The sequence below is a fragment of the Electrophorus electricus genome, chromosome 3 (genome assembly GCF_041902795.1).
Source record: "Electrophorus electricus isolate QZ-2024a chromosome 3, ASM4190279v1, whole genome shotgun sequence".
Classification (NCBI taxonomy): Eukaryota; Metazoa; Chordata; class Actinopteri; order Gymnotiformes; family Gymnotidae; genus Electrophorus; species Electrophorus electricus.
The window spans coordinates 12295001-12312929 of NC_137499.1; the positions used below are offsets into that span (position 1 = coordinate 12295001).

General features: G+C 44.4%; 2 protein-coding genes across 4 annotated transcripts in view; one reads left to right on the forward strand and one right to left on the reverse strand.

The window, feature by feature from the left end:
* The window catches only part of gpd2 (glycerol-3-phosphate dehydrogenase 2 (mitochondrial)), a 29856-nt gene extending 22567 nt beyond the window's left edge, over positions 1–7289 (reverse strand). Inside the window, exons 1-5 of one of the 3 annotated variants that reach the window (XM_027018469.3) lie at positions 7129–7253; positions 6600–6682; positions 4229–4333; positions 763–934; positions 124–248 (exon numbers count right to left, since the gene is read on the reverse strand). In XM_027018469.3, coding sequence (XP_026874270.2) covers positions 124–248; positions 763–934; positions 4229–4327 — 396 coding nt within the window. In that variant the 5' untranslated portion in view covers positions 4328–4333; positions 6600–6682; positions 7129–7253. Of the gene's footprint in view, positions 1–123; positions 249–762; positions 935–4228; positions 4334–6599; positions 6683–7128 lie in introns of all 3 variants that reach the window. The other 2 variants (XM_027018470.3, XM_027018468.3) reach the window with 2 other exon arrangements.
* A 1775-nt stretch (positions 7290–9064) lies between these two features.
* On the forward strand, positions 9065–13684 carry nr4a2b (nuclear receptor subfamily 4, group A, member 2b). Its single transcript, XM_027018465.3, has 8 exons — positions 9065–9204; positions 9497–9585; positions 9775–10640; positions 11257–11386; positions 11589–11752; positions 11988–12190; positions 12343–12521; positions 12628–13684. The coding sequence occupies exons 3-8, from the start codon at positions 9777–9779 to the stop codon at positions 12882–12884; spliced, it is 1797 nt and encodes a 598-aa protein (XP_026874266.2). The 5' UTR covers positions 9065–9204; positions 9497–9585; positions 9775–9776; the 3' UTR covers positions 12885–13684.
* Positions 13685–17929: the final 4245 nt, after the last annotated feature.

A 17929-nucleotide genomic window follows, 5' to 3' on the forward strand; every position in this document is an offset into this window, starting at 1 on the left:
CTTTTTCTCCACGTGCTGTTTTTCTGCGCTTTCATCTTACAGATGCGCAAAATGCCAAAGGAGCGCAGCCCGGCAGTCTCTCTCGTCAGTGAGGGCGCAGAGGTAGAAATGGGCGCACTTCACCTGCTCGTAATCTAGGTTCGTGACAGCCTTCTGCAGATAGCGCACGCCGCCGTGGATGAGTTTGGTACTCCTGCTACTGGTGCCCGATGAGAAATCGCTCCTCTCCACCAGGGCCGTCTTCAGATCTGACGGAGAAAGAGGAGAGACGGAGAAAGAGGCGGCAGGGAAACGGGATTAAGCGTCCCGCTGGCATTTCCAGGCGCGGCGGACCCAAATATTTATACTGCGCCGGGTGTCATTTTCGCGTGGCTTTCCCAACTAACTGTAATATGCATGAGGACGGAAAGATCAGGGCATGCATATCGCATTTGGGCAGGCCGGCGCGTATATTGCCTCCTGAAGGGAGCAGAGCGACAGTGGAAGGACGGTTCTGCTCAAGATCACCTCCGAAAATTCGCTTTTGTGCGAACACTGGCGCAGTCACCCAAATATCACAGTGAATGTTATAAGGTGACCGATGAAGGCACAGGCTGAAGCGCAAACACTAAAGTGCTTATTGTTAAAATCTCACGTGACTGAAAAGTACTGAAATTTGTGTTCAGAACAATGAAAATATCTGGAACAAAACATTGTAACTTTAAATCAGTCATATGATGTACAACTTTAAATGTAACTTTTAAACCAAAACCCGAGGCTTACTGCGTGTGACTGCGTCCAGAGCGCATCCTGCTCCAGTGGCTCCGCCCCCCACGACCAGGACGTCGAACTCCGGCGTGTTCTGGAGCACGTGCAGCTGCTCGTGGCGCGTCGGCAGCCTGTCCTCGAATGACCCCTTCTCTTGCTCCTGAGCCTCCATGGAGCTCAAGTGTGCCTGGCCAGGTTCATACACAGCTATGTCACATTAAGCCTGAACTGTACAGTCAAAAGAGGGCTGGATGATATCGGACATAATATCATATCGCGATGAACTGTGATTGGTGACATGTAAACAAGAAAAAACCAACAACAACCAGAGTCCGGTGTTTTTTGTTTGTTTGTTTGTTTGCTTTTGTTTTGTTTCTTTCTTGGTGTTTTTCCAAAATTAAAAGCACCACAGAGGACTCTTCTGGAACATCCCGGGATTTGTCAGGATGCTCACGTCACACTATCAAAACTTTATTTCTTTTCCATCTTGTGACATCAGTCTTTTGTACAGTGCCACCTACAGGAGGTCAGCTGTTGTCTCTGCATCCAAACCGGGCTAGAGATGAATTAAAGAAATTTAGGTTGAATTTAGCAAGGTGTTATGCCAAGATTCACGCTAAAGACTTTACCACTGTATACTGGATTAGTGTCTTAGGTTCCCCACACAACGCTACGTGCATGTAATGGAACGGTGCCATTTTGAGGAATGGAATGAAGGAGTTTTGCTTATGTCTGCGTTCACCAAGTCGTTGGTTTAACATGACCTTGATTTCTGATTTAACGGAGATCGCTACGGAGACATGCCATTAGATTGCAACTCAAGCATGTGAGTGCCACGCAATCCATTTGACCACTGATGGGTCTGAGAAAAGGTGAGCATGAGGGATGATGAAGGGGTTAAAAGACCCCAAAACAAAGCGCGACCCCTCAAACGGGTGCGTCTGAGTGTGAATCGGAAAAGGCTTCGTGTGTAAGAAAGCTTACTCTCATTTAAAAGGGTCCTTTCTATTGGAAAAAAAGGGAATGTGTTATTATATGTGCCTCTATTATATAATTATAACTAAAAATAAATAAATAAATAAATCAGTGGCCCGGAAGATGCTTGTCAGCGGTTGAAAAAAGTTTCAAAAACACATGCATTTCTTTGGCTTAGTAGAAGACTATCAGGGAGCGTCGTTAGATACGCGATGGGCTCCCGAGTGACCGTGCTGGGAATCTCTAACGAAGACGAGCGGGAGAATGTCGCAGACTGCCACGAACCGAAGTGCGGGCCGTGAAAGTCCGGCATCTGGATTCATACAGAATGAGTCATGAATGGAAGCAAATGGGAAGGTGACCATTTCATAGCGTCTTCTGGACGAAGACAAAAAAACCCTCAAACTCAAATTAAAAAGGAAAAAACCAGGGGCAGGAGATGCAAGATGTGGCAGATTTTAGTGATAATGAAACATTTTATTCATTTTTGTCGTTAGCATTCGGACTAAATGATTACATCAATCGGCCCCCAAAGTCTGTGGGCTCCATTTGACTTGCAAATGACCGAATGAGGCGAGACATTTGTAATTTAGACCGTAACAGCATGTACAAACAGGACTCAATAATTAGTGTCTGTTTCCAAGGACGGACACGTTATTTAAAACATCCACGGACAATTAAGAGAGAGGCTGTCCTGCAATCACAACAAGTGAACAGAAGCAACAGTGAATTACATGCAAATACGCAATCGACCACCGTAGAGCAGCGCTATACCGGATCACCGGAGTGTGGCAGCGCCTTCATCGTAGAAGGGACGCACACACACACCCGCATATGCGCACACTCACCGAATTAACATCACAATCTCAAAGATTAGCGTCTGACACGTGCATGATTGCGGAATAATTTTTGAAAATCAGGTTTCTTCTTCTCTTCTTTTTCTGACTTTGGCTTTTACCCATTTAGGCTTCGCTGGGGTAGCGCAGGAGGTCGATGAACGAATAAATAAATGGAGGAGAAAATAAACATCAGGAGAAAAGTTAGTGTGACTGAGAAGCTGTGGGTGGACATGGTACGAGCCCCTGTGACGTGCCCAGAACACAACATCAACATCAGAGCCTTACAATAACGTTTAATACTTGACTGAGTAGTGTGGCATATTTCCATGAACATTGGCAGGGGCAGAGCTACAATTACGTATATAATTATAACTAATATATATAATTTATGTATGAAATATAAAGTATGGTGCACACATGTCTACCTAAAAACAACACCCCACATACGAATATAATTTCATATAGTCATATTTACCGTTATTGCCTCCAAAGACATGAATAGAATTCAGAACAGAACAGAATTCAGATGAAACGTGATTTAAAAGGGATGAAATGTGAAAGAAAGGGGTCAATATATATTTTTTTATTTCTACTGTTATTTTCCCTGAGGTAACAGCTGTTCAACATTCCTGCCACCACTGTGAAGTTCAGACTCGCTCAGCCGGACCACGCAGTCTCTGCTGCCCAGTACAAACGTAGACAACTGACATCTGGACATGTAGCGCAATGGAGCCCAGTCGTTCATTAATGTTTGCGTGTCAACTTTGGTGTTCCCGAAACACGCCGCCTCACGCCATTACCTAACTGCGCTTTGTCCACGTTAACGATGCATCTCCCTGGCAACCACATCCTTAAGAGACCGTAATTCTCACCCTCCCCGGAGTTTAAGCCGGAGCCGAACGCTACAGAAGAAGGATAATGGCCAAAATGGATTTCTGGCGGATTTGAATAGATGATGAGAGAGAAAATCAGAACCCCCGTTGCTCTTCGAGAGTTTGTGTGGGTTTCGGTTTTTTGTTTTTTCCCCTTCTCTCCTTTGCTTGTTTCGCGAGGCCTTGTTGATTATCTTAATCTACTTGACCTTAAGTTATTTAGTACGACATCCAAACACGCTGCGCCCAGGCCCCCCAGGGCCCACCCCAGACTAAACACAGGTAGATTGTGATGCGGGGCCCCTCACCCCACAGCATGAATGGCAGTGAGATTGTTCATGATTTCACATTCAAGTGAGGTTCTTTAAACAATTTGTGTATTAGCGTTCAAGTACCACATCCCCTCGGCAAAAGCAAGCTCATGATAAGACAGTAGCGTGTGCTAGTTCTGAGTGAGAAGAACGTGTTGTGGAGGATAATTATGCGTTGTGCCTTATCGCTGGTCTCACACTCACAACCAAAAAGACCCCGCGAAGCCATCCTGGTATATTAAACATTGATTCCTGGATTATTAATCATTTATTAATGGTTGACATGTTCATAAAGATGGGCTGAGTAATGTCAGTAATGTGTAGCCAGTTTGCTGTTGCATTTGAACAGACATGTTACATGTTACGTGTTACATGTAACAAGAAACACATTCCTGGGGTGGAAATACACGCGCACCCCCGCACACCTACGAGAGAGGCAGGCTGCAACCAGCTGGGTCTGGGAGGTAATCTGTAATCAGCTTACCCGATTCCTCCTGTATTCCAAGAACTGTGATAGGCCGAAGGCTGCGGCTATGGCCCCGCCCCCTATTACGGTCCCCTTTACTGCCTTACGGAATGCCATTGGTCCCTGGAAGAAATTCACAAAAAAACTGCCAATGTTAGTGCATTCATATTTGATTATTTATACATTAGTATTCAGCAGCATATACAGGAACCTCTGATAAAGATGAGCAATAAGGCTATGAAAATAATCCCTTTACCAAGATACCAGCATGATACCAGATATGGGAGATACAGATATGGGAGAGACCACATATGGGAGAAACATATGAAGGGTAGTAATAGGATTGTTTCACAGTAAAGCGCCCCGATCTGCAGGTCCGTGCCTTTATTCTGCTCCGTCCATGGGTATTCTGGGACGTTTAGGCTAAGGGTGGCTGCAGCAAGCTTTTACTGTGACCTCAGAGAACAACTTTTGTGTGGCAGTATGGAAGTGAGCTTTGGGTCACTGTCCTGATGGAGCATCCAGTCATGATTCAGTCTTAGACAGAGACAGAACTTAAACAGATCTGGACATCACAGATCCATTACAACACTTCACAGATTCATTACTACACTTCACAGAGCCACTACACTTCACAGATCCAACACTATACTTCACAGATCCACTACTACACTTCACAGATCTACTACTACACTTCACAGATCTACTACTACACTTCACAGATCCATTACTACACTTCACAGATCCATTACTACACTTCACAGATCCACTACTACACTTCACAGATCCACTACTACACTTCACAGATTCATTACTACACTTCACAGATCCATTACTACACTTCACAGATCCACCACTACACTTCACAGATCCACCACTACACTTCACAGATCCACGATTACACTTCACAGATCCATTACTACACTTCACAGATCCACCACTACACTTCACAGATCCACGATTACACTTCACACATTCATTACTACACTTCACAGATCCATTACTACACTTCACAGATCCATTACTACACTTCACAGATCCATCACTACACTTCACAGATCCATTACTACACTTCACAGATCCACAATTATAATTCACAGATCCATTACTACACTTCACAGATCCATTACTACACTTCACAGATCCATGATTATACTTCACAGATCCATCACTACACTTGACAGATCCATTACTACACTTCACAGATCCACAATTATAATTCACAGATTCATTACTACACTTCACAGATCCATTACTACACTTCACAGATCCATGATTACACTTCACAGATCCATTACTACACTTCACAGATCCACCACTACACTTCAAACTAGGAATAATTTTTTTTCCATCATGACATTGACTCTACTCCAAACCACTTTTTTTGTTTATTGCCAGAAACAAGCTCCATTTTTGCATAATCTGAACACCAAATCTGACTCCAAGCAAAGTTCCTGTTATATTAAGCAAACACCGTGTGCTTATTGACCTTTGGTGACTACAAAGTTTTTCTCTTGTCATACGGTTCAGACATCTAGTCACAGTTTTGGGGATTCGGCGACCACATGATGCAGCCAAAGATTTGCTGTTGTACAAATGTGGTCCTGTGACAAGGTTTTGCTTCTCCAACCATCCTCTTCACTCCGCATGGAGGCCAAGTATGTCTGCATCCTTTTCCAGACAGGCTCGTGACAAGTAAGAGGGACCAGCCTTACCACGAACACGTTTTGCCATTACTACAACCTTGCAGCGCAAATATTCAGTCATTAGCCTCCACTTCCCACACTGCGGTAGAAATGCATTTCTGGGTTCGGCCCCATTTCTGTTGCAATTTTCCAACAGCTTCTGCCGGGTCTATATTTAGTTTCTGGTACACAAAAAGGTCTGCCCTTGTGTCAGTAGGTCAGAGAATTAAAACGCTTGCCCCTCTCTGTTGACAGTCAAGGCGCCAGTCAAGGCCAAAGCCGTAACGAGTAGTGATCACACCCGCTTTGCTTTATAGCTCTGCCTGAGAGCATGCATGCGCTGCATGGGCTGCCTGAGGCCAACCATGTGGGCGAGAGGAAGGGCAACAAACATTACATCATCCTGCTGTCTGGCATTCGAATACTGTCCTCGAATGCTGCTACTCTGCGTACAGTACTGGCAAAATACTCACAGGGAGGCAGTGGAATAGTGGATTGCACACCCACCTAATCTACTTTTTATTTTGTTTCATTTGTAAGCGTGGTGTGACACACAGGTCTCGGTTTGTTGCGTGTGGCATGAGTGGTCAGACTAACTTCCCTAAAGCCATTACAACTCAGTGTGTGCTTTGGTTGAATCATTCATGTAACAGGCTATACAAAAATCTAAATAGATCAAAATATTTACTGCAAAGAAGTCTTACTGTTAAGTCTTGTATATAGATCTGGCTCTGATGCCAACATACCCCTTTCTTCAAATCTCATCCTTCATCTTTGATGGCAAATCCTGGAAGAATCATCATCAGTCAAAACCGGTTCTTTCTACAATTGTAGAGTGTTTCGTTCTGTTTTTTTTTTTGTTTTTTTTTTTTGGTCAAGCCGCTAAGAGCAGCATTTCTAAACACTTAGCTGTTTAAATGTGGCCAGGACGAGATGTACCTCGTGCAATCTGGCTGCCTGCAAACGTGCACCGGCATCTCTCAGAGAGACATTAAACGGTATATTCCCCAAAAACAGCTAACGTTTAATATCTGACCAAGCGGACCGTTGACTACGATAAGATGGACTTATGATCATTATGGTCATTAGACATTATAACTATTTACTGAACACCTAGACCTCAGAAGAGGACATCACGTTCACGCCTATTACTGGGCAAAGCGACAAAGGCTTTTAAAGTACGGAACAGGGTTTAGTGAGTCTAATTTGAGGCTTAATCAAAGGTTTACTTACTATTTGCTGTAAGGCTGGAAAATAACGGTGAGCTGACAACACAGAGAAGCAGAGACACCGGGAACAACAACGGCGTCGTTAACGACGTTTCCTATCCAGGAAGTAGTCCGCGATCACGGGTAGTGCCTGACTGACAAGACGGTGCACCAATCGTATTTTGATAGCCATAATATTGTCCAATCGTGTTTCGGATGGGCGTTGTCCCATTGTCTCTTATTCTGGGCGTAACTGGACTCAAGTGCAGGTATTTTATGTTTCTGTAGTCAAGGCATCAAAGGATTATAGTCTACAAGTTCTGCAAAAAAAAAAAGAAAGAAAAAAAAGAAAAACAAAAACACCCATCTCCATGTTATTACAAACGTGAAGAACAGAGTAATTCACAATCTTTAGAGATTAGTTCATGAAAATTGTTTCCATACTTCATTTATCAAACTACCATATAAACTACTAAAGCGAGGTTTTTATTTATTTCATCGAAATGAGCCCAATAATTCGGGGGTTTTTTTAGCCGAAATATTAGGATAAACGCCATAGTAGGCGTTGCAGTGTAGACTAGCCTGCATGGCGTCCTATGTTTTAATGCACGCAATTAAATGAACTTAATGAACGAATGCATTTTAGTCACCTTTGTGTTTTTTATGGGTTTCTGCGTGATGCGTGTTCTGGGGTGCGGGAGCAGGCGGCAGCCCCGAAGGTGCAGGGTTAGCGCGCGTCATGCACGTGGAAGCTCCTGACGCAGTGACTGACGCAGCTGGCCCCGCGCGAACAACGCCGCCTCTGTCAGCGCGGGACTCCCTCCTCACAATGGAAAGCCTTTAGCTCGCAGCCTGGACCTCGAAGCGGATGAAGCCCATCCTGAATTACAGAAACTTTCCCAAAACACGATGCAAGGCAACAAAAAAAAGACACGTGTCGTCACCGAATTCTGTTAACCTACGCTCGTGGTCGGCTGCTCGTGGATCTTTGCCACTTCCCTTCTGAACAATGAATGACGCTAATTCTGCTTTTACATGTGCATTCCTCAGGCTGCTTTGAAAATCGAAATCTGAATAAAGGTCATTTGATTCGAAAGCAAACGTCCAGTTTGTAACAAATCCAACTATACCCCATGAACTTTAAAAGGATTGCGTTATTTAAGCGCATGCACGTGTGCAAAAGGGGGTTTCCTGGGCAGACATAGTTTATGTAATCTTGGGGAAAAAAATATGCACTGTTAATAATAGCTTCATCCAGTTTTTACCAGATATTTCTAGTCCAAACTGTATGTGGAATTTGATTGGTTAGGCCTAATTGTAGGGCTCTATTTCGTGCACGACAGTCTGAACTTTCTTCTTGTGCCCTGAGTTTTATTTGAAGTGAAACTGAATAGAACTGAATCGGCTTCGTGATGTTTATTTAACAAGGCGAGTCACAGAATTCTGACAGCATAACACAAAATGATGTAACGACCCAGTGTGGAAATACAAGGTAGACTAATGACATGCAAATGTTGCATAAGGTAATTCGCCTTGTTTGGTAAATTATTAGCACAGCAGTATTATCATAATACCTGGCCTCTAAAAGTGCTATAATATCTAGCCTCTAAAAATCCATCACTGTAGCACTACAGCATCAAAACATGTAATCTTTATTAATGCAGTGCATGTAAGACATGCTACAACAGTTGCGCATAGCCCTCGCATAGCCCTGAAGACACTCCTGTGGTGAGAAATGACTTAGCCCTAAACGCACTGCTAATGCACAGTGGAAACAACTGCTGCGCTTTTAGACAGCGCACAACCCAATATGCAAACGCTGTCCGTGTAGCGCAGAGAACGGCCCCTCTGTCCGCTGGTGTGGTGAGCGTCAAAGTTGACGCGCATGACGTCTGGAGTTTTGGCACGTGGGCAGCGGCATTCTGAGCCCATAAACAAAGGCACATTGCGCTCCTGCGCTCATTTAGAGCCGCGGTCGCGAGGCGCTCGAGGAGCCGAGCTGCTTTGGTGCAGTTTATTCGAACTGTTTCGGACGTGGGGGCTTGAAACAGCAGAAACTGCATGGACGGACTAACCAGAGCCCTTGCGTTTGAACACTGAGGTAAGGAACGCGTGTTGCCTTTCTACATTTGTTTTAGCCTACCTGGTAAAGAATAGATCGCTGATGTGAAATGCCGAAGGGTTGAATTCCTGCATGTACTTTATTTCACCTGATGCTTTTCCGCTCCAACTTGTCTGTATAAACGAAGTAGTTATATTCACGAATCCATGGGTTTAAATGAACGTTCTGGTGATGTGCATGGCTTGAAATAACGTTTGTCCAACAAAGACTAAATTTGCGAAAACATCTCGCGAGTTTGCTGTTTTTAAGTCTAGTGCTGAATTCCCCGCAGCGAAACGAAGACGGGGGACGGGGTGTTGCAGACAGCCCGAACGCCAACTGCAGCGATTCCACCAAAACCAAGCAAGCAGGTGTTTGGAGGTAAAACATGTTTGCAACTCTACTTTGTTGCAAAGGACGCGCGCACGGTAATCAACCCGTCCGCGCCAACTTTGCGGTTATCGCGCGCAATAAGACGTGCCGGGGAAAATGTCGTTAAACCGTTTAATGAAAAGGTTTTGCAGTCTGCTGGCGAATCACACGTTTCGATATGATTTTCAAACCTTGCAGCCATGCCCTGCGTTCAGGCTCAGTATGGGACGTCACCTCCTGGAGCCAGCCCTGCCTGCCAGAGTTACAGCTACAGCACTTCGGGAGAGTACAGCTGCGACTTCCTAACGCCAGAGTTCGTGAAGTTTAGCATGGACCTGACCAACGCGGAAATCGCCGCCGCTTCTTCTCTCCCTAGTTTTAGCACCTTCGTGGACAGCAACAGCCCAGGCTACGACGTGAAACCGCCCTGCCTCTACCAGATGTCTCACTCAGGGGATCATCTCTCCGTGAAGGTCGAGGACATATCCATGCACAGCTACCCTCAGCAGCCTCACCCACCAAACCAAGCCGAGGAGGGAATATCCCACACTGGACCTGTATACTATAAACCCTCCCCTCCGACCATAAGTGCGTCGCCGAGTTTCCCCGCTGGTCCGCCTCACGCGTGGGACGACACGGGACCGCTCCACAGTTTTCACCAGAACTACTTGGCTACTTCTCACGCGATGGACCAACAGCGGAAGAACGCTATGTCGCGACTGTTCTCGTTCAAGCAGTCTCCCCCTGGCACGCCAATGACCGGCTGTCAGATGCGCTTCGACGGATCTCTCCACGTGTCAGCTAACCCGGAGACTCCGGGTGCGCACCGGGCTTTGGAGAGCCACGGCTTCGCGGTACCGGGAGCGTTACGGAAACAGCACAGCGTGGGATTCCCCCACCCTCTTCATGTCGGTCACGGACACCCGTTAATCGAGAGCCAGGTCGGCTCCCCGTCGTCCCGGGGCTCGCCGTCCAGCGAAGGACTGTGCGCGGTGTGCGGCGACAACGCAGCCTGTCAGCACTACGGTGTTCGCACTTGTGAGGGTTGCAAAGGTTTTTTTAAGGTATGTTTGAACTCCCCCCCCCCCCCCCCCCAATATTATTGTCTTTTTAATTATCTTTGACCTAACATAATCTAAATAAAATATCTCGTTTTTTCTAAAAGCAGTTTTCAGACGAGGTCGAATAAGGTGTGTGAGAAAGGTGGGAAAAGCACGAGTGTAATATTAGTCCACAGTGTCCTCCATTGCTTTCTTTCTATTAATGCTAACCGATCCGCACCTGGGGACAGCTGTGTTCATCTCTGACAATAGGAATTTCGTGTCAGATTAAATTGGTTTGGACAGGGAGCTGTGTCTCGCTTAACCGAGCGGAACTCCCAGCGGTGAAATTAAGCCGGCTCTTTATTTCGGCACGGTGATAGGATAAACGCACTAATCCGACACGAGAGGTCGGGGAATCGGTACCGGGGGACCCCAAATTATGACAGCCCACGGCTCTGTATTTACCAAATGTCTGCCCTACCCTGCCCTTGAATGAATTACGCAGCTTTTCTTTGGAGAGCTGAGGCTGGAGAACAGATGCTCCGTCTCTTGGTCAATTATGAAACTGCACACTGTAATTTAAGAGCGATGTTTTATTACCGCACTCTTATTGGAGCTATGCGCGATCTTTCCGTAGCGCACTGTGCAGAAAAACGCCAAATATGTTTGTCTGGCCAACAAGAACTGTCCAGTCGATAAAAGGAGGAGAAACCGATGCCAGTACTGCCGCTTTCAGAAGTGTCTAGTCGTGGGGATGGTGAAAGAAGGTAGGCCTGCAACTACGCTTCAAAAACATTTCAATGCAGTTTGTTTTTTTTTGTTTTTTTTAAACCTTTCCATATGTCAAAAAATATCCCTATATCGTATCCAATTAGTTTGGCAGATGGCGTCTGATTGCCTGTGCAATAAATACAACAGGGATGTTTTCTTTTGTATATGTTTGCAATAAGGGGTCGGTCTCTTTTACAGTCGTGAGAACAGACAGTTTAAAAGGTCGACGGGGTCGACTCCCATCCAAGCCGAAGAATCCGCAGGACTTCCCGAACGCCTTATCGCCCGCAAATCTCCTAAGCGCCCTGGTGAAAACCCACATAGACTCCAACCCCTCTGTGGGCCGCCTAGATTACTCTAAAGTGAGTGGGAACCCTCGACGTGCGATAGTGCTAGTGCTATTAAGATTGTTAATCTCTTAATTTGAGAGATTTCCAGAAGTCATAATACATTTCCAAAAGTCATAATACATAACAAAGCAATACAATCTGTCGAATATTGCTCTTGCCCGGATTTCTCGTTTTACAAGAACCAAATCTTAGTTTGCTGACCGTGAACGGCGTACGTGGTGCTGAACCAAGAACTTAACCCTTTCAGTTTCAGGCAGGTCCGGACTACCACAGTGCTGAAGACGAAACTGTTCATATCCAGCTGTTTTACGACATTCTGACGGGCTCCATGAACATCATCCGCGGATGGGCAGAGAAAATGCCGGGCTTCACAGATCTCCCTAAATGCGACCAGGAGCTCCTCTTTGACACGGCCTTCCTCGAGCTTTTCGTGTTGCGCTTGGCATACAGGTGAATGCAGCGCGTTCCTACTCCCGCTACGTAACGGAGTTTCTTCGCAAATCTGCGCGATAAAATTGCGTCGACGTTGCAGGCTGATTAGTAGGCAGTGGTACTAAAGATTGTTCCTCGAAATGTCGTGTGCACTTTGTCCTTCTGTGTAGGTCAAACCTGGTAGAAGACAAACTCATCTTTTGCAACGGTGTGGTCTTGCATAAGCTACAGTGCGTGAGGGCCTTCGGAGAGTGGATCGATTCCATCGTGGAGTTCTCTGCGAACTTTCAAAGCATGAACATAGACATCTCGTCCTTCTCCTGCATAGCTGCCCTCACCATAGTTACAGGTGACACCGAAATGAAGCCTGCACGAGCGCTGACTTTATCCGCGATGTTCCGCGAGTACTCGTTCCATTCATCTCGCTTAACTGTGTTTCACTTTTCCTTACACAGAGCGGCACGGTCTTAAAGAGCCTAAGAAGGTGGAGGAACTGCAAAACAAAATTTTAAACTGCTTGAAGGATCACGTGGTCTGCAGTAGCAGCGGCTTGAACTGCCAAAGTCGTCTGTCAAAACTGCTCGGAAAGTTGCCCGAGCTGCGCACTCTGTGCACGCAGGGACTTCAGCGCATCTTTTACCTGAAACTCGAGGATTTAGTCCCAACGCCTGCCATCATCGAGAAACTGTTCCACGACACTTTACCCTTCTGAACACGGGGCCTGCTAGCGAACTGTGACCATTCCACTGGAGTTTTATAAGGCACCCTCGTGCAGTCTCAGATGCACTGCAGCGCGAGCGGACAGCATGGAATAAACACATCTTCGAGACGAGACAGGAATAAAAAAAACGCCTTGTATCTAATTTTTTTTTTCGGGGGGGGGGGAGGCACAACTCTGATTATTGTTAATAGTTTATTATTTGATTAACTATAATACGCTTATTTCAAGTGCGGTTAAAATGTGTTTGTATTGTTACTCGTCGCATATTGCATAAAAAGCATGTATATAAAGACCATTCTGATGGTGAAACATAACGTGAGGATGACGCGTGCCCCGCAGAGAAACGATGGGTGTTTAATAGCATTTATCTCATAATCTGTTGCGGATTTAATGTGGTTACGTGGCCGGCACTGGCCTGAGTGGGAGAAGGAGGGCGTGAACCCCCAACATTGATGAGAGGAAACAAGATTATAGGCTTACCTTTGTTGTGTTTATGACTTAATAGTGTACCAAACCTTGCTGTTATTTTTACGATATTTGTCATATTTTTTACAGGTCGCGAAATATGCATGGAATTTATGAGCTATGTTCTCCAGCACTTTGTAATTTCATATTGAAATAACGGTTGTGAGTTTTATGTGCGTCTAGTTCCTTAACATCATGACAACACATTCCGATCCATTGTTTTTATTAAATGATATCACTTGTTTTGCAGTACATTTTGTGTATATCATAAAGGTACCCGGTATGAATCTAATGCTTTGCAAAATAAATTCGTGAAGCAAGACTCATTTGCGCTCTAAAAGGAAAAATAGTGTTTTTTTAAATAAACATTTAATTTTTGTGAGGAAGATCGTGCGAAATAATTCAGATTTTAGTATTATCAAGTTTTTCAGATTCTTGTTTCAGATTTCGGCCAGTAATCTTCAAGATTAACAGGTTAGACATTCCTTTATAATACCCGTTAATAATACATTTAAAATGAATTTGCTCAAACGTGTTTCTGCTTAATAAACACGACGGCAAAAAGAAACTAAATTGGGAAACATGCAAAATAGTTGTACATGCTTTGCCTTTAACTCTGAATACTAAGAATCGTAGCATGAAGAAAATAATTTCTAGGCGGAGCGGCTGTATTAAGTCATAATTATTTAACTACTCTGTCTTATAATTACTACGGGTTATTTGAGCATGCTGGCTATCAGGTTTACCCTCTTATTTTAAAATGTCATTTGTTTGATGTGAAGCATTTGTGCGGGTAAAAATAAATTAGCATAGCAGAGAATTGTTATTGTTATCGCTTTTTTATTATGGTGTTTTTCTTTTGTAGTGCCCCAACACTTTTAGCACAGCGCCTGTATTCTTTATTAAAAGTGGGCTAATAGTAAATAATATTGATTACGGGGCAGACTACAACAGCGATAAGTCTCGAGGATGCAGCGTAGAGCAAAGCCACGAAACAGCCTCTCAAACTGCAGGCTGCACTTTTAAAAAGGTCACCGCATGTTCCAGGCTTGTTACCGAACAGCTGAAATAACAAAACACGGCTTGGAAGCCGCAGACCGCAAAAAAAAAAAGAGAAAAAAAAGGTGATGGTGAACAGACACACACACACACACACACACACACACACACACACACACACACAGCTAGACGCCGCGATGAACCTGCTGGCGCGACCCCACGGTAATGCCTACATCATGTCTAAAGCCTCGCTGCACGGTGGGGTCCGCGCACCCAAACTGGCGGCAAAACGCCTGGGTGAGAGAGCACAGTGCGGTTCGGGACTTGCTCCCCGCAAAGATCACAGACAGAAGAAGACGTCCATATGGACGGACGTTGACTCAAGGCCGGTATAAGGGAAACGAAGGGAGTAAGCATCATTTTGGCGGTGAAAATCGTCACCTAATGCAGGGAGTCTGGAGCACAACTGTACATGGCAACGGCGGAAAACAGGCGCTTAGTCAGGAGAGGTATTATACTTGGTCGTTTCCCTGAAATTTTGATCTGATTGCGAAACAGCGGATCAAAGAATGTAATAGAATTAGGGTTTGCTAAATAAATCATGATCATTCTTCCGAACTACAATTGCAGCGTGATTTGATTTTGCCAACTGGACATTTACAATATACATACAGGTGATTTAGTTATAAAAACAAAAAAAAAATCAATACATTCGTATTTTTATTCTGCATTCATCGTTTAATAGTCTCTATTTGCAACAAAAGGACCTTTTCATCAGTGGAACTATTATATCTGATAAGGTCAGGATAGAAAATGTCTGAAATCAAATGGAGTGGTCGTTCATAATGGCCCTTACAAAACAAGTTAGCACAATCTCTCTCTCTCTCTCTCTCTCTCTCTCTCTCTCTCTCTCTCTCTCTCTCTTTCTCTTTCTCCATTTCTCTCTTTCTCCCTCTCTCTCTCTTTCTCTGTCTCTCTCTCTCTCTCTCTCTCTCTCTTTCTTTCTCTTTCTCCATTTCTCTCTTTCTCCCTCTCTCTCTCTTTCTCTGTCTCTCTCTCTCTCTCTCTCTCTCTCTCTGCAGGTGTCAGTACTCCATCCATGTATGTGACACATCTCCCCCTCCATCGCTGGGAATATGAAATATTGATTAATGCTCAGGAAAAGGGCCTTATAAAAACGATCACATCCACGTGTGGGATTAATGCGGCCCAGATCAATACACGCCCTGTTCCTCAACGCTTTAGACTGTCACCGACGGTGCGATGCAAAAATAAAGCGATCAATATTATCTGAGAAATGTCAAATTCATTATAATTATGAGGCTGAAGGACTGGTGGAAGAAGAGTCTCGCGGGACTCGGCGTGGGGAAAGAGTTTACAGGGCTTTCTCAGGAAGAGTGTGTGTGTGTGTGTGTGTGTGCGTGTATGTGTGTGCACACGCATGTGCGGATACCTCACAAGCAGTTAAATTAAAGCGTCTCTGTTAATTCAAGTGACAGAGTGCACATTTAAACAACATGCGCAGGAGCCTATGTGGGCTGCATGGCAGCTGCTCTGGGTGGTCTCCCTGAGCTGGACTAACGGGACGTGCCATTTACTGCGGTGGATCCTTGCACACCGACCTCGCATACTGCTGCCTTAATAATCCGGCGTCCATTAATTTATTCACGACTGAATTGGTGGGTCTTCTGATCTGGGAACGATTTTTGACTTTCATCTAGGTGGTGCAATCAAAGAGACAGGTTAGGCAGACCGTTAGACCATAAATCAGATTTCTTAAGAGATACACAGTGAGTGTGGTCAGCGCGGGCCACTGTGCAGTAAATGTCACAGAGGAGGACTCTGCGACACCTCCTTTTCATTACAAGCATTCGAAGACGGAAAAAGACATAAAAACTCCAGAGCAGCGTTACTCTCAAAAGTTTGACAAATATGAGTATAGGAAAGAAACATCAAGACAGGACCAATTTTAGACTTTAAAAAACCTTCCAATCCTTTTGAAAATATAGAGAGGTTTTTGCATTAGGGCCTAATAAAATAATAAAATAAGAAATATCCAAGAAAAAAAGGCATGACGTGCTGGGTTAGAAATGATGCGTCAGTGTCCAGTGTGTAGTGTCAGTGGACATACGTTAGAAATGACACGTCAGTGTCCAGTGTGTAGTGGACATATGTTAGAAATGACGCGTCAGTGGACATACGTTAGAAATGATGCGTCAGTGTCCAGTGTGTAGTGTCAGTGGACATACGTTAGAAATGACGCGTCAGTGTCCAGTGTATAGTGGACATACATTAGAAATGACGCATCAGTGTCCAGTAGACATAAGTTAGAAATGATACATCAGTGTCCAGTGTGTAGTAGACATACGTTAGAAATGACTCGTCAGTGGACAAACGTTAGAAATGACACGTCAGTGTCCAGTGTGTAGTGGACATATGTTAGAAATGACGCATCAGTGTGCAGTGTGTAGTGGACATATCTTAGAAATGACGCGTCAGTGGACATACATTAGAAATGACACGTCAGTGTCCAGTGTGTAGTGGACATATGTCAGAAATGACGCGTCAGTGTCCAGTGTGTAGTGTCAGTGGACATACGTTAGAAATGACGGGTAAGTGTCCAGTGTCAGTGGACATACGTTAGAAATGAAGCGTCAGTGTCCAGTGTGTAGTGTCAGTGGACATACGTATACTGTGAACCACTAGAATGGAACAGTGTCCAGTGGAAGTTAGTGCACACCACACACACACACACAATGGAATGGTCTGACATTCTAAATATTATACATTATGATGTATAACAATATTGTTAATAGGTCAGTTTCATGATATCACTCCAGGAATTGCTCTTGATAAGGAATTTCCTGGAAGTCACTTACCTGGAAGTGCTAACTGTTGATTAAAGAAATTATTATTTTCAAATGACTGCATTTTAATAGTATTTAATTAACATATGGAAAACTGCATAATGTGACATACACTGGACAAACAAGATGAAAATGACAAAGCAACCATCCTTACATTGCGTCATTAAAGTATCTCAGACCCTCGATTTCCCACAATGCTTCTGGAAGCCAAGCCCTCATAGACACTCATTTGCATATGACCTTTAATTCAAATGTCTGGAAAGATTGAACAGTACAGGCTGGTGCTGTTATTTCAGAAGGAAGCACATTCCAGTTTCCCCACCCATTTACACATTCTGCCAAAATGATCGGCTACTGTATCGATATGTTTTTGTGCCGGAGACGGTTCATTAATACTTTGTTTACAGTAATTGTATAATAATAAGCATATAAACTGTATTTACTTTTGGGCATTGGGCTTCTCTCACTAAGACATGTTTCTTGTGCTAGTAGACATAATGGTTACTATAGACGAGATTGACTGTATTTATTGGCATATTGGTGTACTGGCCATGAAGATGACCAAGCAGCCTGGTAGTACTGCATGCTGGTAGGCTGCCGTGAATCCACACAGGTCATTAATTTTGAATGTGCAAATATCAGGGTGGTTCATTCTAAAACCTGCTGCAGTGTTTTTTAATAGAACAGAACTGACCAATCCCCTTG